The 25557-nt window shown below is 36.7% G+C and overlaps 1 protein-coding gene across 1 annotated transcript in view; it reads left to right on the top strand.

The window, feature by feature from the left end:
• Window positions 1-25557, top strand: part of LOC137401382 (multiple epidermal growth factor-like domains protein 8) — a 92859-nt gene that overhangs the window by 29177 nt on the left and 38125 nt on the right. The window contains exons 5-6 of the mRNA XM_068087699.1: window positions 7711-7831; window positions 15119-15255. Of these exons, the coding sequence (XP_067943800.1) occupies window positions 7711-7831; window positions 15119-15255 (258 nt within the window). The remainder of the gene's footprint in view (window positions 1-7710; window positions 7832-15118; window positions 15256-25557) is intronic.

The raw sequence follows: 25557 nt of genomic DNA, 5'->3' as shown, positions 1-25557 counted from the left end.
TTTTCATGCTATGCTATTGCGTTATATCTTATGCAATGTAATTTCTAGGCAAGATTTGTAAAAAGATTGAGGGACAGACTATTGGTTTCAAGTTTTGAGTAATTTATTTATGTATTAGGCCTTCAATTACCTTTTGCAAGTTTGTGTTTTCAATCTTTCCCTGTGTTGCAGCAATTGTTTAATCGAGGAAAAATTGGTGTGTCAAAAAGGGGGTAAAATTTAGCCATTGATCGGTGTCATACCATTAGAGGTCGATGAAAATTGGATTAATATAATTGTAGTGATACATTATGAAGGATCCATCACGTTGATAATGAAAGGTTGATGCAAATATACCGAGAAGTAGACATAGCGTCGCGAAGCAATAAATATGGCAGGCAGTTTGCCGACCCACATGCAAAGATACTTCACTTAAAGAACAACAAAAAAGAAAAAATCTTTTGATATTGTTATTTCTGAAGTTGTGCAATTCGTGTTACTGATCTTGACAACATTTGCTTGCCCGATCAGGCTATTAGGTATCATGGAGTGGGGGACAAATATCACAACACTGCATTTCACCAGGATCAGTTGTTTGGAATATGAACCAAATTATAGTCATGGAGAGTATTTGGTTATGGAGAGTAGTTGGTTATGGAGAGTGGTTGGTTATGGAGAGTGGTTGGTTATGGAGAGTGGTTGGTTATGGAGAGTGGTTGGTCTTGGAAAGTGGTTGGTTATGGAGAGTATTTGGTTATGGAGAGTGGTTGGTTATGGAGAGTGGTTGGTCATAGAGAGTGGTTGGTTATAGAGAATGGTTGGTTATGGAGAGTGGTTGGTTATGGAGAGTGGTTGGTCTTGGAGAGTGGTTGGTTATGGAGAGTATTTGGTTATGGAGAGTGGTTGGTTATGGAGAGTGGTTGGTTATGGAGAGTGGTTGGTTATGGAGAGTGGTTGGTCTTGGAGAGTGGTTGGTTATGGAGAGTATTTGGTTATGGAGAGTGGTTGGTTATGGAGAATGGTTGGTTATGGAGAGTGGTTGGTTATAAAGAGTGGTTGGTTATGGAGAGTGGTTGGTCATGGAGAGTGGTTGGTTATGGAGAGTGGTTGGTTATGGAGAGTGGTTGGTCATGGAGAGTGGTTGGTCATGGAGAGTGGTTGGTTATGGAGAGTGGTTGGTTATAAAGAGTGGTTGGTTATGGAGAGTGGTTGGTTATGGAGAGTGGTTGATGATGGAGAGTGGCTGGTTATAGAGAATGGTTGGTTATGAAGAGTGGTTGGTTATTGAGAGTGGTTGATGATGATGGAGAGTGGTTGGTTATGGAGAGTGGTTGGTTATTAAGAGTGGTTGGTTATTGAGAGTGGTTGGTTATGGAGAGTGGTTGGTTATGGAGAGTGGTTGGTTATGGAGAGTGGTTGGTCTTGGAGAGTGGTTGATTATGGAGAGTATTTGGTTATGGAGAGTGGTTTGTAATGGAGAATGGTTGGTTATGGAGAGTGGTTGGTTATAAAGAGTGGTTGGTTATGGAGAGTGGTTGGTCATGGAGAGTGGTTGGTTATGGAGAGTGGTTGGTCATGGAGAGTGGTTGGTCATGGAGAGTGGTTGGTTATGGAGAGTGGTTGGTTATGGAGAGTGGTTGATGATGGAGAGTGGCTGGTTATAGAGAATGGTTGGTTATGAAGAGTGGTTGGTTATTGAGAGTGGTTGATGATGATGGAGAGTGGTTGGTTATGGAGAGTGGTTGGTTATTAAGAGTGGTTGGTTATTGAGAGTGGTTGGTTATGGAGAGTGGTTGGTCATTGAGAGTGCTTGTATAATTACCGATAATTTCAGCCAACATATACGTGTCAAGATGTAGGTACTTTAATTTCAAGGGTAGTTTGGCAAATATACTTTCGCAAATTGGCTCCTGCGTACTGTATGTGTTACAATGTCAGTAGATATTTCAGGCTGGCTAAATGAAAGAAATATATATAATTTTTGCATAAGTCGAAAGAAATATTGCTTCATAAAAGTTGCAAAACTTTCCCTTCTCATTTATTACTGATTTTGTTCATTAACTTTGGGATTTCACATAGATAGTATCAAGGAATGTAGGCATACAGTTTACTTGGTATCTGATGGGGTTTACCATGGGAGCCCAACTTAGATCATCGCATGGCACGGAGACTTTCATCTTCATTTTAATCTTTCTTTGAATTATTTTCATTCTGATGGGATTAATTCATGCCAAAAAAGTTTTGCCGACGCACACGCAGTATTTGTGCTGTAAAAGTTTATGTTTCTGTCATAGAGCTTGAAGGTTGACTGGCGACAAAATTCACATTACAGTTATTTAGTATCGAAAGATTTACAATGTCTTACTCTGCTGTGTTGTAGGTGCAAAATATGTGGAAATGTGATTACAAGCTCTTAAAAGCTCAAAAATGAACAGTCAATCCCCGCCATCACTAAACCGCGTAGATTGGAATCAATTTATTTCTCTGGCGTATGCAATCCATTTGGTTATTGTTTTGGCACTTGATGTTCTCATGTGAATTGAAAGGCCAATAAAATGCTCAATATATAAAACTTCTCGTGGCACTAGTTTATGACAAACACTTTGAGTTTTACCGAAGACCCCGTATCGAATATAGATGCTCGCTACTTTACAGTTTTGTTTCGACTTGATCTAATCGTCTAGTCGTAATTTTATCATGTGACTCATACTTCCTGCCAAACAGCGCGAATAATTTTTGCAGCATTTTCAATTATCACAGGTGGCCAACAGGCTCGGCATGTTTATCAGAGAATGATATGTACTCTTTCTAGCTAAAGTTAAAAAAATAAACGAATTTTCACAGTAGGTTTTAAGCTATCAGTGCTCAAAGTGGCAGCATTACAATGACGATAAAATAGACGCGTAAGGACAATAGATATGGTTTTATTGATTGTGTGAAGTATGTTTGTGAAAATATGTCGACGAATGAAATGAAAGTGTAAACAGAAGCCATCTCATTCAACTACGTCCCATTTGAGCCGTTTTGGAAAGAGATTCTAAAATATGGCAGTTTCATGATGGCGGCGATTAACTGTTCGCTTTTTAGCTTTTAAGAGCTTGTAATAACATTTCCACATATTTTGCACTTACAACACAGCAGAGTAAGACAGTGAATCTTTGATACCAAATAACTGCAATGTGAATTTTGTTGCAAGTCAACCTTAAAGTGTTTTTGGAATCAACAAAAAATTATGCACAAGTATTAATGTATTTGACAAACAAAATTCATTGTGACAAAATTTTGAGTAGTTCTGTTAACTCTGTAATCTTTCATCAATTTTCTTGTATAAGTACTAAGGCTATAGGTACTATAGGTACTAAGGCTATAGGTACTATAGGTACTAAGGCTATTCTTGTATAGGTACTAAGGCTAGCCGTTAAAAAGGCTTTCTGTAGGGAAAGAGTTGAGTTGTAGTTGTCACTCGACTAAAATGCTTGCCGGTGTTGTTTAAGTTTAGAATAAAGTTATGACGCAGAGTTTACCAACTTTATGCCATAATAACGTTGTTATTCTTTGAGTCAAGAAAAATTTTTAGACTCGTTTCCATTTGCCTGCTATTTGTTCAAATATACGTATGCTCAAAATATTTTATGTAACCAAATATTGCAGAAGAATTGAAAAGTTGTGTTTTTATCATATTGCTAGTAGGATACTTATTGACCTATTGCTATACCATATCATATTGCTAGTAGGATACTTATTGACCTATTGCTATACCATATCATATTGCTAGTAGGATACTTATTGACCTTTTGCTATACCATATCATATTGCTAGTAGGATACTTATTGACCTATTGCTATACCATATCATATTGTTAGTAGGATACTTATTGACCTATTGCTATACCATATCATATTGCTAGTAGGATCCTTATTGACCTATTGCTATACCATATCATATTGCTAGTAGGATACTTATTGACCTATTGCTATACCATATCATATTGTTAGTAGGATACTTATTGACCTATTGCTATACCATATCATATTGCTAGTAGGATACTTATTGACCTATTGCTATACCATATCATATTGCTAGTAGGATACTTATTGACCTATTGCTATACCATATCATATTGCTAGTAGGATACTTATTGACCTATTGCTATACCATATCATATTGCTAGTAGGATCCTTATTGACCTATTGCTATACCATATCATATTGCTAGTAGGATACTTACTGACCTATTGCTATACTATATCATATTGCTAGTAGGATACTTATTGACCTATTGCTATACCATATCATATTGCTAGTAGGGTGAGCAGGGCGCATGAAAGACTTACGGTGTAAGTGACTTAGTGATTGCATAGCTATAGCATTGAGGTACGATAACAGCGTACTTGTGATTATTTTGGGAGTTATGTCTGCTTGCCTCACCTACATCGGGCTATTTAAAACAGTTTTACAAATGTTTTTGCATATATAAAAAGGAAAGGCGCGAGTACTGTATGGAATATAACAGTTTTTTATCTGGTGATATTTTAAGTTGGCCACATAACTACGTTGACAATATTTTGCATTTCCTAATGACCGCACTGTGGAAGAATTGAAAATGATTACACCAGGATATTCTTCCAGATTAAAAAAGATTGTCTCCTATAACTATTTTCATATATATAGACTGCCACTATTGCCCCTCCTTCAAAGACATCTTGATTCCTGATTCATTTCTAGTTTAAATTTCATGAAGTAGATAACCAAAAAAACTCTTGAATATGATGGGTGGCTGTTAAGTTAGCCCCTGTTAAGGGGTTTATATGTGGGACATTTAGCAATCTCTTTCTTGCACTCTGGTGAGGGGAAGGGTGAGTGATACATTAAACCTTAGGGATTGAGATGAGGAGGGTGTAAAAAGAGGAGATGCAAAAGACACGCTTTACTTGCAATTAGGAATGAGCACCACCTAGCCTGAGACGACGTTTAATTTGGAAGATATGGACAGTAGTCATCTCCGAAGAAAAAAACACAATGAGACAGTAGTACCAAAGACAGAGAACCCACCATCATGGGACAGTAGTACTAAAGACAGAGAGGCCACCATCATAAAGAAATCAGAAGGTCACTAGCCACTAAGGAACAGTCTGCTAATAGGAAATAATATTTAGGTTAATCTAAATAAGGTAAAGCGTAACAACCACAAGAAGGAGGAAAGATGACTTTTTAGTGAACTCGACTGGACCCAGGCCCTCCTCACTATAGACATGTAGCCTAGTAGTTATGGGTGAAGCATTATGGACTTACTGTTATCTTTATTAGTAGAGTTCATGGAATTAGAGCAATTTATATTACACGAGGCAGTGAGTAGTATGACTTTTTCTGAGTCGCTGTAGGCAGAACACAGAAGCCAACCATAAATCAGGAAAGTCACCAAGAAGCTTGCTTGCTGAAGTTACCCGGTTGAAGATTTCCCAACTTACTAACTATACATAATCTTTAGTCAATCTAAAATGAAATATTTCTGTTTCCGAAAGCATTACCCATTACGTAAGCCCAAAAGGCTCATTCCGCCAGAAGAGCTACATGTAGTTGGCAACAGTGAACCATCAGATGTATGTCTACATTCTTATTTCAAGGTTGACTGAATTACTGTGTGTGTGCGTGCGTGCGTGTGTGTGACAAAGTTGATCAATACATCTATTTTACTTCAGATGTACAGTGGAACCTTACCATACGATTTTAATTCACTCCAGTGTTGACATCATAAGGTGAAAATGTCATATAGAGGGGTATAGAAACCCATAATAATTATCTAACACAAGCAGCCCCTGGTGAAAATCATCAGAATTTTATATGAGTACTGTACATATTAAAAATTAGTAACAAAATACGATGTTAACCTTAGTAAATATAATTACCTGCAGTTACTCTAGTGTATTTAGTGGTTATGATCTGCAATGAAATGTAACACTGCAATGTACTATGTGCAGTACATATCGTAGGGAGTCCTTAGTTTCGAGGCAGATGTAGGCTATAGCTAAAACGCCTAAATTAACTTTACCAAATATAGCTTATTAAACACATATTTGAAGCTAAGTTTTAGTATGTGTTTTACTAAATTTTACTGAACTTCAACTTTGTCATAGGCTAAAATTTTATTACATATTTTCGGTTTCATTTTACTATAAATAATAATGAATAACGCTGAATTGAGAGAGTGCGAGTATGGTATATCTTCCATGTGTTGTTGGAAGAATTTCATTGAATAACATATAAGCATCTTCTCTACTCCGATGTACCCAGCACACTGACTGCTAAATTCAAATTTTATGAGAAATCTCTGTTGATATCGATAGCGAGAAGATTTCGTATGACATGGGGACAAATATTGTGTTTCACTTCGCAAGGCGAAAAAATCGTATAACAGGGTCATCATAACTCGGGGGCGCGTTGTATTTATCAATGTTCCCCTTTTAGAACCAGATGTAGACCATTAGTGCATTAGTCTATATGTATTCTGCCAAAGAGAACTGTTTGATCATTTACAGTAAGTTTTTATCAACCGAAGCCGCCATTATAGGACCCTAAGCATTTTACAAAAGTCATGATGGACGTGCATTTTACTGTGAAAAAGCAGAATATAAGTTTACTGATGAGTGAGGTATAAACTCTCACAAAACTCTGGTGATCATCTGTTGGTTGACTGTCAGCTGAACGGAGAAGGCCGGTGGTTGAGTCATCAGTGCAGTCTGCTCTGCTTGTTGATTGATTATTTACACTTGCATATTCCCTGGCACTGCCAGCTTTATCAATAAATCACTGTTTGATACATGTATATTAATCGCTGCTAGATGAAATAGCTGGAAATCTCTACGAACAGGTATTGAGCTATAACTATTCTCAAGTTCTATCTCACCTTGGCTCTGTCGCTAAGACACGCCACTTTAGACGCCACGTCATCCTTTATTCTGTACGGGGACGCCACTTTAGAAGCCGCTTGATGCATCGTTCGAATATTGGTAGGCTATTGCTTGACCTGTACTAGAAGTAGACCAATAATTTCTTTTTTCAAAAAATTAACAAAACGACATTTCACTTGCCTTATTATTAATCTCATTTCAAACTGAAAATATGAAAAGTAGAATTGTTGATTCTGTACTGTTATTTTCAGAATGGATGCCGATTGCGAAGAAATTACGTCTCAGTCTCGACTTTATGCATAAGTTTCAGCAAATATTTTATCCTATTGGAACTCTGAGTGCTGCTTTAGTAGTAAAAGTAGCAGTGAATCTGATGGTTCAGATGGTGACCGTAATTTTATAAAAAATGTTCTGTTCACTTTAATTCTGTGACAGTTAAATCAATACTTTATATATTATGGCAAACACCGTCATCCCATGTCCACAGGTGAAAATTTTCAGAAAGTTATGTCCTAGTCATACATACATAGGGAAAGGGTTATAGTGTTGAGAACAGCCGGTCTTTACTTGCTCCCTGCTGTATTTTCACCACAACGGTGGTATGTCTATTGTTAAGACTTGATATGACTTAGTCATCAGGAGAACCATTGAATAACCAAAGGTTGACAGGTTTATATTCCATGTTTTCTCAGTTGTAGGTATATTGCATACGTTATACGTTATACCCTAACCGTTAACAGTTCAGTTCCCAAAACTGTACCTTTTAGTGCATTTGTTAACTTACCGTAAATGAAATCTCCTAACATCTAATGAACTTGTCACAGTGAGCTGTGCGAAGGAGAAGGTACCAAGGAAGCGTGTACTAGTGACCCTGCTTATTGCCAGGCCCTGGGCACCTGCGATCTCTGTCACTCATCCTTACCTGACTATGGAATGCTAAGTAGTGTGAGTAGTTATAGCTTTCTCTTGTAATGACTTTGACACATGCTTGTTCCTGTCGGTGGCTGCATGTACCCTTACTAAGTTTACATACAGTGATAGCAGAGCGATACATCCCCATATGGGGCTGCAATGCCATCATCGATACAGCCTGTCGCTCTCATTCTGTCGCGATTCAGAGTCACTGTTTGGAAGCGAAACACCCATGTGATGCGCCATCTTTGTTTCGTGGAAACGATTTTAGCGGTCAATGGCGTTGCTCTTGTGAGTGCTACTATAGCACAAGAAGTAGCAGATTTTTTTCTGATCATCTATGATTTGTTTTGTCCTTGACCTCTTAAATATGCCACCTTGACCTGAGGCGTCGGACAACCATCGCTCCTCTCTAGCACCATATTAAAACATGATTTGTTTGCCGAGCCAGCGTAGCACTTAAAGATGAACTTGCACAAGGTTTTTGTAGATTCTCCCAGAAAGTTGTTCAAGTTAAGTTATCATTGTTAAGGGCTGAAAAGAAAAGTACGTGTGAAATAACATCACTAGTTGCTATAGTTTACATCCGCTATCCTTCGTTTTTTCGTGACGTCATTCTATCGTTGTCTGCCATCTTTATGGACAACTTTTATCGTTAAAAATATGAAGCTTCTCTAATTAATTATTGCAAACAATGCTTTTGTTTGCAAATTTTTTACTTTAGTATCAAAACAACACCGAAAAATACTATTAATCAAGAGAATGACGATCGTTTTTTACAAAGATGGTGGCTTTTTCGTAGACGAGCGAATGTGCAAACAGGGTGATGACGTCAAAAAAACAATGGATTGCGTTCAAGTTGCAGCGTTACACATCTCAATTCTGTGGATCTCTTTGCAACAATAGACATAATTGCATTATCGCTTGATATGAGCGTTTTAACCGTAATCAAGTTTTGTTGATTTTAATCTGAAAACATCCTGCAGTCAGATCAACTTAAATATCAACAACAATTGCAAATGATAGAAAAATACTAATATTTTCTAATAAAATTTTGCTAAAGTTTTGTGTAAGTCCATCTTTAATATCTAAATACTCACAATTGGCTAACACTGTATCACATCATGTTATACAGTGTTACACCATTGTGAAGCATCACATCATGTGGCACAGCTAACACTGTATCGCATCATGTAACACAGTGTTAGCTGATGAGATACAGCTGATGAGATACAGCTGATGAGATACAGCTAACAATGTGTAGCATCATGTGATGCAGTGTTAGTTGTGCCACATTCTCACACTTTTATGTGGAAATTGGGTCAGAGTTGGCGGAGATATATTAATCACACTCAAAAAATTATCTCTTATGATCCACATGGTACTCTAATTACTGTATCCCCTTCCTTATCAATGAACTGTTGTTCTCCCCAGGAGCGCTCAGGAAATTACAAAGTAGAGAGCCGAATGCCTATTATCCTGTGTCAATATTTGCTAGAGTTAAAAGATATGGAAGCTGTCTTGTCTATGAGATGGTGATCGGTTGCAATGAGATTACTAGTCTGATTTTATCAATCAATCATCACCCATTATTCAATTGACACACTTGTCTGGGAACAGTGAGCTAGAAAGAATGTCCCTCTAAATGCTAGTTCACACTATATCGCAATATCTCTGCGTTGATACCACAATACTTCGGGGATAGTTCACACTATCACATCCGCTTTTGCATCAGTGACGTAGTGTTCTCATTTTTTTAATTTTTGTGAAAAAACGTCTTTGTTTTCGGGTGACTGAAGTCAAATACTAGTCCCGCAGCAACAGTCACAAACGGAAATAAATAAATCATGCTATTGGCGGCCGCAAATTACCATCGCTGAAATGGTTCACATTTGAAAGACGGTCGTCGATGCTCGGCGAAAGATCGGGAAAGTTTGACAGCTGCAAATTTTCCTGACGTGTCCGCGTTGCTTCGTCGATGATATCGGTTTACGGTTCATATAATCAACGCTAAATGCTGAAAGGAAAAAGCTGACACACGGCGATATAGTGTGAAGCAGCTTTTACATGAACATGTATCGGAAGATCACTTTTGTGTATCACCACTCAAACTGGTAGCAGAATGTAGCTGTTTTGTTGCGAGAGTACTAATTTAGAAGCATGTCTAATTTTCACTATAGTTGCTCCCTATGTAGTTTCATATAACTAGCTAACACACAGATAGATATGCTACAGACCAGCTCTGTTGTATAATGTATAGTCAGATGTTTCCAAATCTACTTTACCTTTAGCCACAAAGATCCTACGTTGAGGAGTAGATTAATGAAGTTCATTCCTTGTCGCATGTGATTGGTAGTTACTTGATGGTACAGTCATACCTCAACATACAAGTATCGTAACAGGAGAAATTTGGGTTGTGATGAAAACTTCGAGCTATTATTTGTCTTGAGAATCTCAAATTTGTTTCGTATCTCAAGTTGAGATATGAAACAAGTTTGAGATACAAGTCGAATTGCAATGCAGGCGCTAGATGATTAAGTATGTGAACCATGAACTCGATTTCAACCCTGTACCCGACTCTATGCAGTAGCCGCTCCTATAACTTACACCTCCTAAAACGTAAATTCCACTAAACGCGAAAAATCTATGTACAGCCTTCGCATCGTACTACGTAAGAAGTTCTGTAGAACAAAAACGTGAAGTCAGTGTAAGTTTTCTAGTTCTATTTAAATAATGGTAAACCCATAGTTAGCCTTAAAAGCATTATTTGCTCTGTGTCTGCAGGGAGAGAAACCGATGTATAGAGGTATTTGCGACTTTTATTCTATACACTGCTCAGATGTATAGATAAAGCGCAGAGAATAAGTATATGTACAATTATTCAGAACTACCACAAGTCAGTCAATTGGCGCAGGCGATAAAAAAGCGTGATTTTATCACAAGCTAGCATGGTTATCGCGCTTTTTTAGCTCATTTTTCTCGGCATTCAGCCTATTAAACATCCTGTAATAAACAAGCAATGTTAAATAGCTTATCTACCTTTCAGAAAAACTGAGATTATTTCGAAGGCTGAATTTGGAGAATAATGGGTTATAGGCACCCATCTCTATCATTCTAGTTCGGGCGAAACGTCCCCAACTTCTGTCCCTAAAAAACTAGGCTGCGTCACACATTTATAGGCGGGCTTGTTGCGTCCTTTGCGACGCCGATATTGAATCGTTGTAAAAAAGCCTTTAAAAACGAAAATTATTTTGACAGTTAGTGGAACAATTTTTATTTTGGGTACAAAATCGGAATTAGCGTGTCTGATTCACCTCTAATAAACAATGAACGCTGTTTGTGGCAGTTATTCTTAAAACATTATCGGGGTAAATTATTTATGTTATAGGGGCGTATACTGTATAAGCCATACTCATCTCGGTTCAAACCAAGCTTGAAACAAAATTAGAACTGTAGTTTATATATTCTTATAAGCTTCAAATTGACGGCTGGAGTAAATCCATCATGTTCACAATTATTGTAGAATTTTGTCAACAATAAAAGTATTAACAATTGGAGGGCTCCAACCTATTGCTAGTGCTTTGGCCTAACGCCGTATTTTGATCTATTGCCAGCTTTTTTCCTTGGGTTGCATGTGCCTTGATCTCAATTACATGTAAATTGAAATACAGAATTGGGGTCTACATACAATGTATGCATATATGCAAGCGGTTGCATAAGACCAAATGTTCATCGTCGGTACGTCTGGATCATGGTTAGTAAGCTGATCTGGGGTGATTTTATAAAACACTTATTTTTGGCAAGAGGTGGTTTTGTTGACCATATTTTAACTTTACTAGAAATTCCACTGTCATACAGCCCACGACCAAAGAGATGGCCAGAGATATTGGCAAAAAATAAAGGGTACTGATGGTTGAAAAATGCAATATTAGCAATCAAATGGCTCTGGAGTGCAATAGGATAACTGCAATGGTAGCTGTAATGTACTGGGTGTGGGTGTTATTATATACAACAATAAGCACTAATGAATGGAAAAGATGTTTATATTTTCCCCTGCAATAGGAGAAATGCAATATTGGCCAATATTAGAAGTAAAATGCACTGATATTCTTAGAATAATCAATTTTATTAATATAGTAATAATTGAAAAACAATACACAATTTTGTTTACATTTCAAAACGTCATAGGTAGCAATATCGAGAAGTTGTGGTATTTATATAGGTTTTTAGAAAATTTATTTAAAAAGTGTTTGGTCATGACAAACAACAACAATGAAAGGAAAATATTACACATTTATATCTCTCCCTTGCAATGGAAATGCAATGTTGGCCAATATTATAAGTAAAATGCACTGATATTATTAAAATAACCAATATTGTTAATATAGTAATACAGCAATAATAGAAAACCTATGAGCGTTCATGCGTATTGAAGATTTCTGCAAACTGCAGCAAAATAAAAGCTGTTATAAAAGTGTTATAAAGCTGTAGGCCTAATTTACTGTAATGTATGTAATTCAACAACAATAAAGAAATATGTTTATTATAACTCTGAAATGCAAAATTAGACGTAAAATGGCAAGCTACTGTGTACTATACACAGTTTGAAAGTTGGTTGCGTTGAATGTAGAATGGTTTTGATAAGCGATCTTTAACAGAAAGCGAGTAAGAGCTTTCACGCGTATAAAACTGTAGCAAAATAAAAAATGTTCTCATCATGAAGGGGCGTTGTAGTTCGGCCCTAGCTTGTACATAAGTTGTAAAGAATTTCGGCTAACGTTTCAAATAATGAAACCTTCGGTGATTGGACAAAAAACACAGGCTGATAAACTGTGTACCACAATTTCGTACCTGTAAATCGGTCTACGCCTCAAACGGTCTACGTTTGTTACAGAAACCTTCGAATAAATTCGATTACAAGTAAAAAATGCCATAGACTGATGAAATGAGCACGGTTTTCTCGTGAAATGCGCACTGCTAAATAGTTCTACAATCGGTCGCATGGCTTTATTGGCGTTTCAATTTTCGGTCTTAACTTTTATTAAACCGAGCTTTTCAAGCTTTTTGTGGCAATTTTCGTTCAAATTAATCTGTCTATTTGTGTATAATCCGATCAGATGGGTAAGTTTTAAGATATTATCGTAGGTTTACAAAGACTTGGTAACATATTTAAATAGGTTTAAATGTGTTTTTGTATCGTTATTATACTTTAACGACTTTAAATTCCGATGCTTAAATTTTTTGATGAAATTTCTTGATGAGGGTTCGTCTCATTGTTGATGAATAATTTTCGTAAGTTGTGTGCACATGCATTTATCATAAAAACTCCCACACTTCCGCTCCGCTCGTGTGGTCGTGGGATGATTAGTTCATTCAGGGTCTATTGTAGTTAATCCGTTTGACCCGTGTTTGACCTCAAAAACATAGTGAGTGATTCGCAGCACTTTTGGGTGTCTAATGATCAGTAGGAGTTAACGTTTTAGTTCAGTTTGTTTTGATTGGCTGATAGTACAAGCTACTAGTGACCTCCCAACAACATGGCCTCTTAAAATAGTTTGAGCCAGTTGTCACTATTATCCACTTTCCATGACCAAAATTACAATGATTTTCAAAATCTATTTAGCAAAAATGTTATATTGTTCTGTTCATTCATGATACTAATTCAATCAGTTCCAACGACTGATCAACATCAAAATAACGACTGCAGTAGTCTCGAGAATTGTGTCAAGGTCGGTGGTATCAGCTGCCAGATTCTGATAATTCATTTGATTGTGTTATTTGCTAGTTTTATATACTTAGAAAAATCTGATCATCTTGTAATTTTACATGATACCAGTCGGCTCTACCAGTCGTATATTCATGATACCAGTCGTATTCCGCTGAAGAAATAATATAAGTGATAATTAAATTACTTCTTAAAAATGGTTAGAACAGAGTTTAAACACCGGACATTCAGTATACTAGACTTGCACTTTATTACCTGCGCATATTACTTTATTACCTGCGCTAGTCAACCTTGTCGTTATGCAGAGTAATCTTTACTATAATAAGAGTCGCTTCCATGACGTGATGCTAACAAATTACCTCATGACAGAAGAGTTATAACCGCAGACTCGCAACGGATTATTAATGTGAAACAGTAGTGTAAATTTACTATAATATTTACTATTATAAGAGTGATGTCCCATGATGTTTCGTGATGTTAACCAATTATCTCATGACAGAAGAGTTATGAGAGCTGACTCACTAAGGCTTATTAATGTGAAAAATCAGCCCCCCCCCCCCCCCCCCCCCCCCGTTCTTAGCAATGCCGGGCTCAATTGACAATCCTAGAACTTTCATTTTCCATAACAATGTGCCACCATCTGTCTTATTACAAATTTGAAAATGGGATTTGCACCAAAGGACAATTTCCCTTAATGTAAATGTTCGTGGTATGTTTTCATGAAAGCAGTCTGGAAATTTGTGTTGAGAATGAAATAAATTCTCGGCAATGTCGGACTCACTGCTAGTCAGTCATCTATAAAAAATTTGCTCGCATTTTATCATTTCTTTGTAACGTTGCACTACTCAATGGAAACTCTTCGGTCGATCTTTCAGGGCCGACTTTCTTTCATAAGGAATCTTTTTCGACAAGATCGATTTTTTATAACGTCAATTATATATATATTACTTAATTCTTAATAATTTTATTTCAAACAGAAATTTTTTCTAAATTTTGCCATACAGGAATCATAAAACAAAGAAGAATAAAAAAGGGCATAATTTGGCCTCTAAAAGCAAATAAATAGTTTGAGTGTTCAAAATATTTTTCTCTGCTAAAAGAACAGATGTTAGGTTGAAGATTGTTAAAGCAGCTGGCAATGATGTTTTCAGAATAATTAGAGGATATATGCAATTTATTCGTATCACGTAAGTTGAATTGAGTTGAAAACCTTCAACTGTCATGTAAACAATGAGGACACAAACCATGAAAGATTTTGAAACCTTTAATTGACGTAAAATACACATTTATCACAGGCAGAGTAGGAAGATGCAAGGAGTTGAAAAGATAATTTGCTGGAAAGATTGTTGTATCAAATATGCTTATGCGATGTTGGTTCATAGCTGTATTTTACTGATCTTACGCAGGGAGTTTTTGCTCATCAAACCGTGTCAGGGCTTTGCGACACTTTTTTACAACATACCGTAATCTCTTCACATGAATTTCAGTATCCTACAATACCATTTGACTTGAGTGTGAATATAACAAAATTTAATGAATAATAGGCTAATGTAATTTAATCAATAAGCTAATGTACAAAGATTGAATCGTTTCAGGTCTGTTTATGGATTAGAGACAAGTGTGTAGAACGCCACTCATTTCCTTTTCAAGATGGAGGCCATGAATGCCCAACAGATGCTTGCCAGATACACACCAGCTGTCTCAGTTGTACCAGAACACCAGGGTGCTATTGGTAAGCAAGACCTGTGGAGAATATGAATTTTCCATCCTAGCTGTCTGCAGTTTTTCACTTAGTAATCAACAAAGAGCTTTAGTAGCTACCATTGCTAATAATGCTTTCCAAGAATTGCCACAGCCGTTAGTGGTTTTCTTCGTCATTGTATATCAATTTTTTTACACATAGACATGCGTTCATATCAAGTTAAGCCCAAAATCCATATGATACCATAGGAGGGTTCTATATTCGGGAGGAGTCAAGACAGTCCTTGTAGGGACTGCACACCAATTAGTTGCTTAAAACTAAGGGTGCTTTTAAATTCCCTTCCCTTACTCCGAATTTCATAAAAAACTTGTTATGGAATGAGGTAAGCCGTAAGCGTTTAATACTCTTACTCGTAATTATAAACTTGAAGTTGTCTTCTTCGTGCGATTAAAACGGTAGCTAGTCCATCAGTTACCCGCAAACGAAATATAATTTTACATTTTCGCATATACCCATTAAGTTTGTTATAAAGCAAGTGTTTGGTTATTTTAGCTTAAAAACGTTAAAATATAAAGATCTCAGGCCACAAATCTCAGGCCACAACCTTCGCTGAGGTATCACCGGACATGGACTTATCCAGTGTCAATGAAACCTGCCATACTCAGTTACTGTATACTTGCATGTATACAGTAACTGGCAAGGCAAACAGTATATAGCAAGGCAAAAACTACTTTTCCCAATATTGTGATGAGTACATTATTAGAGTCTATATCCATCACACTTACCTTATATTGTACCCCTACGTATACCGTAATTCAAAAGCATCCTAGATCACTTACCAACCATGATTCAGAAGTCTCAATGATGGACATTTCGTCTTATACAAGTGCTTGCATATACATATGTGGACTTCAATAGTGCCGCGTGTGTTTTAGTTTGATCTCAAGGCACATACAACCAAAGTTTTAAAATTAGTGATAGGTTGAACCACTAGTGATAGGATGAAATACTAACAGTAGGTTGAAGGACTAGTGATAGGTTAAAACACTAGCGATAAGTTGAAACACTAGTGATGGGTTGAAACACTAGTGATAGGTTGAAACACTAGCGATATGTTCAAACACTAGTGATAGGTTGAAACACTAGTGATAGGTTGAAACACTAGTGATAGGTTGAAACACTAGTGATAGGTTGAAACACTAGTGATAGGTTGAAACACTAGCGATAGGTTGAAACACTAGCGATAGGTTGAAACACTAGTGATAGGTTGAAACACTAGCGATAGGTTGAACCACTAATGATAGGATGAAACACTAGTGATAGGTTGAAACACTAGCGACAGGCTGAAGCGATAGTTCAACAAACTAGTAACGGGCCAAAATACTAGCGATAGGTCAAAAGATCAGAGTTAGGGCGAAGCACTCACAACTAGCCACATTAGGTTAAAAATTGTTTTACAAAAACTAGTTAAGTTCTGCACACCAATGTTATAAAGGTATTTTTGCTACTTAGAATGGGCTATCTTCATCAGCATCTGGTACTCATGTGCATGGTTTTAAATGCTAAACTCACCTGTATTTGCTCTGTAAAACTACGTTGCAAAAATATCAAATTCATAAAAAATAATTATTAAAAAGTTGGTGATGACAGCATACACCTAATGTTTTTTGTAAATACTTACCATTATGGTTACTTACTTACGGCTATTAAGTTTACATATTTTAATGATATACTTTTTGAATGAAAACTTGAGTGACGTCACGAAAATCTACTAATATAACTTGAAAATATGTATTCTTTTTTATGATTCTCAGCATGGTAGCACCCAGGATAAATTCTACTGTTAGACTCAGACGAAGTAGCAAAGCTTTTAATCAATGTTAGAGTCAACTAGAGAAATTTGTGTGTAGAAAGAAATTGAATTGAAAGTTGAATGCTCACTGTAGATGTACTCTTGTACTCATAGATTAAATATTCTACCGAACTGCTCTATCAGGCGTGAAACATCAACAATCTCTATCTATTTCAGATGGTTCATGGGTGCATAGTAATTAACATCTGCTGGAAATGGTAATGCTGCTTTAAACCATAACTGTCACGTACAACTTTTGTTGTATGTGCTAGGTAAATCAGACACGCTGATTCCGATTTTGTACTCAAAATAAAGATTGGTCCACTAACTTTCATAGTAATGAAGGCATTTTACAGCGTTTTAATATCTGTCTCGAAAACAACACGATCGGTCTCGAAAACAACACGATTGGTCTCGAAAACAACACGATCGGCACAACAAGCTCCGCCCATAAATACGTGACATAACCTAGCTTTTTAGGAATGGAATTTAGGAATGTTTAGTCCGATCTAGAATAATAGAGATGGGTGTTTTAAAATCCATTATTATCTAAATTCAGTCTGAAAAATAATCTGTCTTTTTTGAAAAGTAAATAAGCTATTTAACATTGCATATTTAAAAATGAGCTCCAAAAAGCGCTATAACAACGCTAGCTTGTGATAAAACCGCGCTTTTTGAGCTCATTTTTCTCGGTGTTCAGCCTATTTAAACATCATGTAACAAGCTACGAGCAATTTTAAATAGTTTATATACCTTTCATAAAAGACCGAGATTATTTTACACGCTGGATTTAGATAATAATGGGTTTTAAGACACTCTATTATTCTAAATCGAACTAAACATCCCTAACTTCCGTTCCTGAAAAAGCTAGTTTTCATCACATATTTGTGGGCGGGGCTTGTAATGCCGATTGTGTTGTTTTCGAGATGGATATTGAAACGCTTTTAAAAAGCCTTAATGACTTTGAAGGTTAGTGGACCAATCTTTATTTTGAGTACAAAATTGGAATCAGCGTGTCTGATTTACCTAGAAAATACGATAAAAGTTATATGTGACAGTTATGGTTTAACTTCTGTTTATCTACTGAAATGAGTTTAAATGTACCGACCATGAACATACGTTGTTTACGATGTTAATAGTTTTATTAGCGATCGGTCATTCATATTGGGTAGCCTATGGAAGATTTTGAAAGTTTTATGGATTGCTCGAGAACTAGCATTTGGGACCCCTATGAGTGGTCTATGTCAAACATTATACCCCAAGCAACATACTAATTCCATAACTCTGGACCTAGTGCTATCCATTTAATAAAAAGGAAAAGTCCTTTGAAGTATACCCTTTTTTTCAGTAACACCAAAATTATTTCAAAATGTCAATATATGTAAACGTACGCATATCAAAAGGATAATTTTCCAAATTGCATAAGTTTTCCAAATATTAGGTTGTTAAAGAAGCGATTGTCAAGTCCCTATCATAGTATTTAGATATCACATTTCCTCTACATAGACCTCTACATAGACCTCTACATTTTTTCCACATTGACCTCTTAATTCACAGTCTTGACTCACAGACATAGAACACTGCTCTCAAATAATTATGTTTCTATGTCAATGCAATAGGAGCTTATTGTTCGTGCGTGTAGATTCATTACTGTTCAACATGATTGAGTTGAATAGGAATTACCGTGCAGATTTGTACACATCTCTCACATTCCACTTTCTTTCCTTAGTGCTGACCTGCAGTAACTTCAATCAGATTGCAGCCGGTGGGTGCTTTGAAACCAAATATTTTTGTGACCTGGCGGAAGAGGCAAGGTTATGCGTGTGGAGTTTGGATGAAATTTGCTAAAAAATCCGAATTCGCATAGCTTTCACCCTGACTAACAGGCGTACCACACCACTCACCACACACATACTCACACACTGCACGCGCGCAATGATTAAGTCTGATGAATTAATATAGATTAACTGGTCAAGACCACCTGTACTTCTCCAGCCATCAGCCAGGCACACTGCTTCTGTATCATAACTAACTGAGAAAAGGGGATGGTCGGCATCTGCCCAACATCTAACAAACACTCGTCTATTTCAACAGAGCTTCCGCATACTCCGCTTAGACTTGTGATTCACGCTATGAAGCGGTCAAACTCCCCACTGAATTTATAATGATTGAGTGTATTGTGTAAGTAGGAATTACGTGACAGTCGTATCTTCATACAGCCATGGGACCCACAATATCTCTAATTCGCTTACTGCGTCATTTCCTGTTTACTTTACATTGCATTCTGTTTCGCAAGTCGACGGCGGATTCTTGTTGAAATGTATTAAGTGTTTGTGTAACCAAATAGAAGCCATGAACTCAATGCATGGACGCTGAGGATAGTTTTAGCTCTGTGTAAGTTGTCTAAAGATATACAGTCGACCCTTTTGTACGCGGACTAATTCAGACTCGGTCATGTACGGACATTAAAAATTGAGTACTCTACAGTACTGTACATTAAGCCCACTTTGTCCCGTACACACACTCCTAGGCTACAATATGGTACAATATGCATATACAGTAAACATGAGAGAGTAGAATATGGTTATACCTACAATAGGGTACAGTATAATATTAATAACAGTAATACCGTAATAACAAACAAAAATATAGTACTCCGGCGTCTGTGTTGCTCACGTCGTCTGTTGCGAGAGCTACTAATTGGTCAAATTTGTCATTCTTCAAACAGACAAGGCCGTAACAGACAATTGTCCAGACCACCAGGTTTGTCCGGACAATTTCAAGCTTGGAAAGGGAATTCCGAAGAAGACAGGGTCGACTGTAATAGTTTTAGCTGTAGGAACAAACTGCTCACAAATATCTTAGTTTAGCCACAGAATTTGTCGGTGTGTCCTACAGTTCCTACGTGTCTTCCTCGGGGATAAGTCAGGTTGCCTCATAAAAAATGATTCATAACTTGACAAAACCCATTGACAATTTTCAGTTTACAGCATTCCTTGGTAAAGTTATGAAATGTCTCATTACTGCTGCGTTGTTTACTTTCAATGCTTAGCTTATCAGGAATTTCAGGGGTGAAGTGGGTGGGCTAAACAATCAGCCGGTAGTGTCGATATAGCGCAGCCTTTGGAACTGGCTGAGGTAGAGTGGAGTATCTATACTAGGTCAGGATAATGTCTTCAAAATTAAAATAACCTACGCTTTATCATGCTAATCTGTTGGATTTACAGGCCAGGTTAGGGAAAGGGGTGACAAATCTTACCTTTCATCAACAGCTGTGTCAGTTAGTTAGCGGTCATCTTTATAGTATATTTTGGCCAGATTAGCTCAGAAAGCATCTAGATATTACTCATTACATTTTTTTAGCATGTAATAAAAAATATTGTTTTTTGATGATTACAAATGCCAATAGAAATGTTATACTTACAACTGCCGTGGTTGGATGTAGGTCTGTAGGTTATTGTGAAATGGACTGCTTCGTGTTTCTACTATGATCAGGAAAAACAAATAACATAAAAATATACGTGACAGCATTTACAAGCCAATTATAATTGGCAGCGTTGACGAACATACTTGAAAAGCGGCAATTAGTAAAATGGTAGCGATTTTTCTGGTTTGCTATCGCTCTGTGAGACAAATTAAAATAGGATTTCGATAAACATAAATTATGAGATTAGAGTAAGACATTGCCTTGATGGAATTGTTATATGGATCAGAACTCCGGCTTCGGTTGGTTTCCTCATAACGACACTCTCTCATCAGGGACACTGACCTACCATTCATAATTTAATAGCAGTTTATTTTTGTCCAGGAAATTGTTTTAGCAGTCGTAATTAACCTCTTCCGTGGATTTACATCAGGGTATCCACCCCTTTCATTTTGCACTAGGCTGTAGTATGTATATACTGTAAATCTACTCCTTTCATTCTGTACTAGGCTGTAGTATATGAATATACACTAGTTTTACATGCTACGAATTTTCGCCCTTGAGATGTTGTGGTTTTGATCGTAGGAATGATGAGGACGTGTTTACATGATACGCAAGACTGATCGCACAACTTCCAATTGTTTGTAGCAGACAAGTTTACATTCTATGAAGAAATTGTCACACTACTCCGTTTTTTATATTAGCCTGTTGCGCTTTTAGCTACAGCAGGGCGCCTATTTTATACTGGGGCTGACATTACTAAAATGTGTCTAAGGTCAGTCAAATGTCAAAACGTGTAGGAAATTTTTATTTCAAATTCGGAGTTCATATTTTTTTTCGGAGATAGTATTTTTAGAACATGAGCATTGAAAACAGAGCTGCGTAGGGATGCTGTAAGAACATCACCGATGAAGACAATGAAATCCAACCTCCGATCGCAGATTTATGCAATAATACGAATATTGATGTTTACATCATACACAGTACTTCGTTGTTGATACGTTTTCAAAAAATATCCCTCCTTGAATCGGAGGTTTGAATTGCTCAAAGAATTAAATATACGGCGTTTGAAACCATTTACATGCTACGAAAATGAAAAATATGACAAAAAGTCGTAGCATGTAACACTAGTAAATGACTCGTTGAACAGCAAAGGCTGGTTCACGCTGTATTGCTGTAAGTCAGGGTTGTCCTCTCAATTATTCATCGACTATGTGACATCGCTAAGGCAACGCGGATGTGTTGGTTAAGATTGCAGTTGTCAAACTTATGATTCGGTGTCGCAGAGTCCTTAATCCATATTTTCCTCCATGATAGTTGCTGCCAGATTGCTGCCAGACTAGTAGTACTTCATAGCTTCAGCGACCTCAGCAACCTCATCGACCTCAGCGACCTCATCGACCTCATTGTGTAATAAGAGCACAGCGTTACGGACTATTCACTGATGTAAATGCAGATGGGTTTGTGATAGTGTTAACATTGTATTGGATATTAACACAAACATGCTGTAATATGGTGTGAATCAGTCTTACGAGACACTTTGATTCGTTGAGAATGCAATTCCCTAACCGCGTTGCGCATAACCTACTTCTGTATGGTTCTCAGATAAAACCAAAAAGGTCATGCCAATGATTCCTAGAGAGGGTACACCAGGTGTATAATGTGAAGGAATTCCGCTCTCACGTTATGCTATTAAGTTATGTAAAAGGGACTATACGGTAGACAAAATGTTCAGTAGACGCTCCTATAACGTATAGCGTAAATTTCAGATTATGTAAAAGATCTATGTCATGTTTTTACTTCTTACGACGCAAAAATTTCCAAATAATGTAAAGTGTTAAGTCGGGCAAGTTTTCAAAATCAATTTGAATGTTAGTTTATTTCGCCGCACTTCTGGAAGAAAAAGCGCCGTGCGTTTAGCGTTATATCTATTATATATAACTTTCACAAAATTCTAGTAATAGATTCGTAATAGATTTTTCGACAAAAAAGCGAATAGAATAGCTTCGCTCTTGTTCATAAATACAAAGGCGATTGATTGGTGCAGGTGTTACAGCGTCGGTCTACCAGCCTTAATGTCACGAGTTGGAGTATCATTGAAAATTATCTTAATCCTAACCTTGACACCTGGGTAGTGATAGATGGCGAACAGGTAGAACTGCTTGTTATAGCAAAAAGATTTTGTTGTTTTGCCTTATTGTAGATGTACAAAATATTTATTATTAGCTTCACTTTGCAGAATAGACTTTGCTGTTTAGACAAATAGCAAATTGTTGTAAATGAATGTCGAAAATGTGCAGTCCCTATCAACTTGTTTTAAATTTACCACAAGCATGGTCTATAAAACCAGTGAGATTGATCATAAAAAGGAGAAAAGTTGTTGATGCAAACTAATAATGCTGCAGTTACGGTACAGCCTACAAATTAAATAAATTAAGTTTCTCCTTTTTGCATGGCCAAAGGGGTGAGTTTGGAAAGATCTTGGAACGGATTAGGCGATTTACATTTACTTTACTGTTCTTATAACGTCAATTTCCTATAACATAAATGTTCCTGGAACAGATTATTTATGTTATAGTAGCGTCTACTGTATATATGTACCCTACAGGATGAACTTATTCGCCGAGTTAAATTTCACGAGAATTGTCTTTTCATGCATATTCGCGGACTAAATTATTCGCGGATGAACACATTCGCGAATAAATTAATTTGTGAAAGCAGCTAGCAATAGAGTAAAACCTTTACATGTGTATACCAAGTGTTTAGGTTTCTATTTAGCTGAGAAATTTATGTCGATCATGCTAAGCTATAAATTTGTGACTAAATCCAGAGGTTTTCATTCATTGATTTGGAGGCTTTTGGTGAACCAACAACTTGTGGTAAGTTATGAGTTTTTTCAACGTAAATAACTGCAAGAGAGATTTTTGCGATGATGATGCCGTGCTGAATTCCAAATAACTTGTGACAACCTTGAATGGTCTTGTAAAGAAGTGTGATGCATTGGCAATGGGCTTAACTCAAAGCCCTGGCGATGATTTTAAAGGAGTTTGGAACTCAGTTATGTTACTAACTCTGTCTAGCGGTTAGTTTTGAGGTAGTTTTGAGATTTAGTAATTTGAGGCAGTAGTTATTCTCCCTTGTGTTGAAAAGTAAAACAAGTTATTCGCGGATTTTAATAGTTCGCAGAATTGACAGTATGCGAATTCGCGAATTATTCAATTCATCGAATAGTTTTGTCCTGTAGGGTATATTCTTTATACTGTATATATATACAGTTAAACGATTTTTGACGAATGTTATCTCACGGCAACTACAATGCTGTTTCGCGCTTGTCAGGCTGTGACTGATATTTTTCAAAAGGTGGCGGCAGCGCTTACGTAATTCCTGAGAAGATTATTTCTATGGAAGAGAATGAGAAATGAGAAGATGAAACATCTATGGAACAACACAAATGCATTAATAGAATGGTTTAAAAACTACCTGAAAAAACAACAAACAAACTTCCATCACATGAGATGTTTGCGAATTCTACCCATCTATAAGTCAAACACTCCTCAAATAAGCGCTTGATTTCGCTACCAAAACAACCATGATCACCAAAAAATAAAGGCACATTTGCATGCATGTAAAAAAAATCTCAACTCTTTCTCAAAAATAAACTATGGACAAAATCACAATCCGCGTGTGATGTTACTATGGGCAGTTTCGATGGAGCATAAACATGCGAGCTGGTCAAAGTATAGCATTTACTGTTGATATTACCAAGGGAGCTAACAACAAGTATCAGTTTATACAGAGATGACAGACTCACAGTATGCAAAGGAAACCAACAACAAGCAGAAAGAACAAAAAAGTTAATCTATAAAATCTTCGGAAACAACCCAAAGCCCGTAATTGAAGCAGACGAACAAATCTTTAACTTTCTAAATGTAACTCCCAATTTGACAACAGGCATACACAGTCCCTACCTAAAACCAGGCAACAGCAAACTATATGTACATAAGCACAGCAAAACTCCAGGCGCAATAACCAGAAAACTTCGTTCAACTAAAAAAGTTAACAAAATCGGACAGAATTTAGCATATTATGTAGTTTGAATGACGGCAATAAAATTTTTGAGATAACTTGGAAGATAAAAACACTCGCCCAACCCTACAACAACAGAATAAAACGCTGCAACCTAGTATAAAAATTTGTGTACACCTACACTGACTATAAAAATATTATGTTATATTCAAAACAGAACTAGCAACATTAAACAAATTGAATGAGTTAGCATCAGCATGCAGGCATGCGCGAAGTTATCTTCTCAGGAATTTTGTCAGCACCGCCGTCGCATCGCGCCATCTTGCGAAAACCATCCGTCACAGCCTGACGAGCGCCATGAGTTGAACAATGTAGCTGCCACAAGAGAATTTTAGTCAAAATCGTCCAACTCTAGTACACTCAACCCACAAAGTTTGAGTTCTCTTTTTTAATCTAATTTCTTTGAAAACATATATATACTAATAAATGCCCGGCGTTGCACGGGTTATAAAAAAGTTTTTGGACAGAAAATTTTATTTTATTTAACATATACAACACTTACTATTCCAACTTTTAAAATTCATACCATCTGAAAAGAGCTTCTGTGCAGTTCAAATGAATTACTAGAAAAAATAAAACAACTTAAACCATAACTGTCACGAACAACTTTTATCGTTTTTACTAGGTAAATCAGACACGCTGATTCCGATTTTGTACTCAAAATAAAGATTAGTCCACTAACCTTCAAAGTCATTTAGGCTTTTTTAAATCGTTTCAATATCCGTTTCGAAAACAACACAATCGGCATTACAAGCTCCGCCCATAAATATGTGACGAAACCTAGCTTTTTCAAAAACGGAAGTTAGGAATGTTTAGTCCGATTTTGAATAATAGAGATGGGTGTCTTAAAACCCATTATTATCTAAATCCAGCCTGTAAAATAATTTCAGTTTTTTATGAAAGGGATATAAACTATTTAAAATTGCTCATAGCTTGTTACACGATGTTTAAATGGGCTGGACGCTGAGAA

Source organism: Watersipora subatra, chromosome 8 (genome assembly GCF_963576615.1).
Source record: "Watersipora subatra chromosome 8, tzWatSuba1.1, whole genome shotgun sequence".
NCBI lineage: Eukaryota > Metazoa > Bryozoa > Gymnolaemata > Cheilostomatida > Watersiporidae > Watersipora > Watersipora subatra.
The sequence above is the reverse complement of the archived record's forward strand: the minus strand, read 5'-3'. Positions and strand labels throughout refer to the sequence as shown.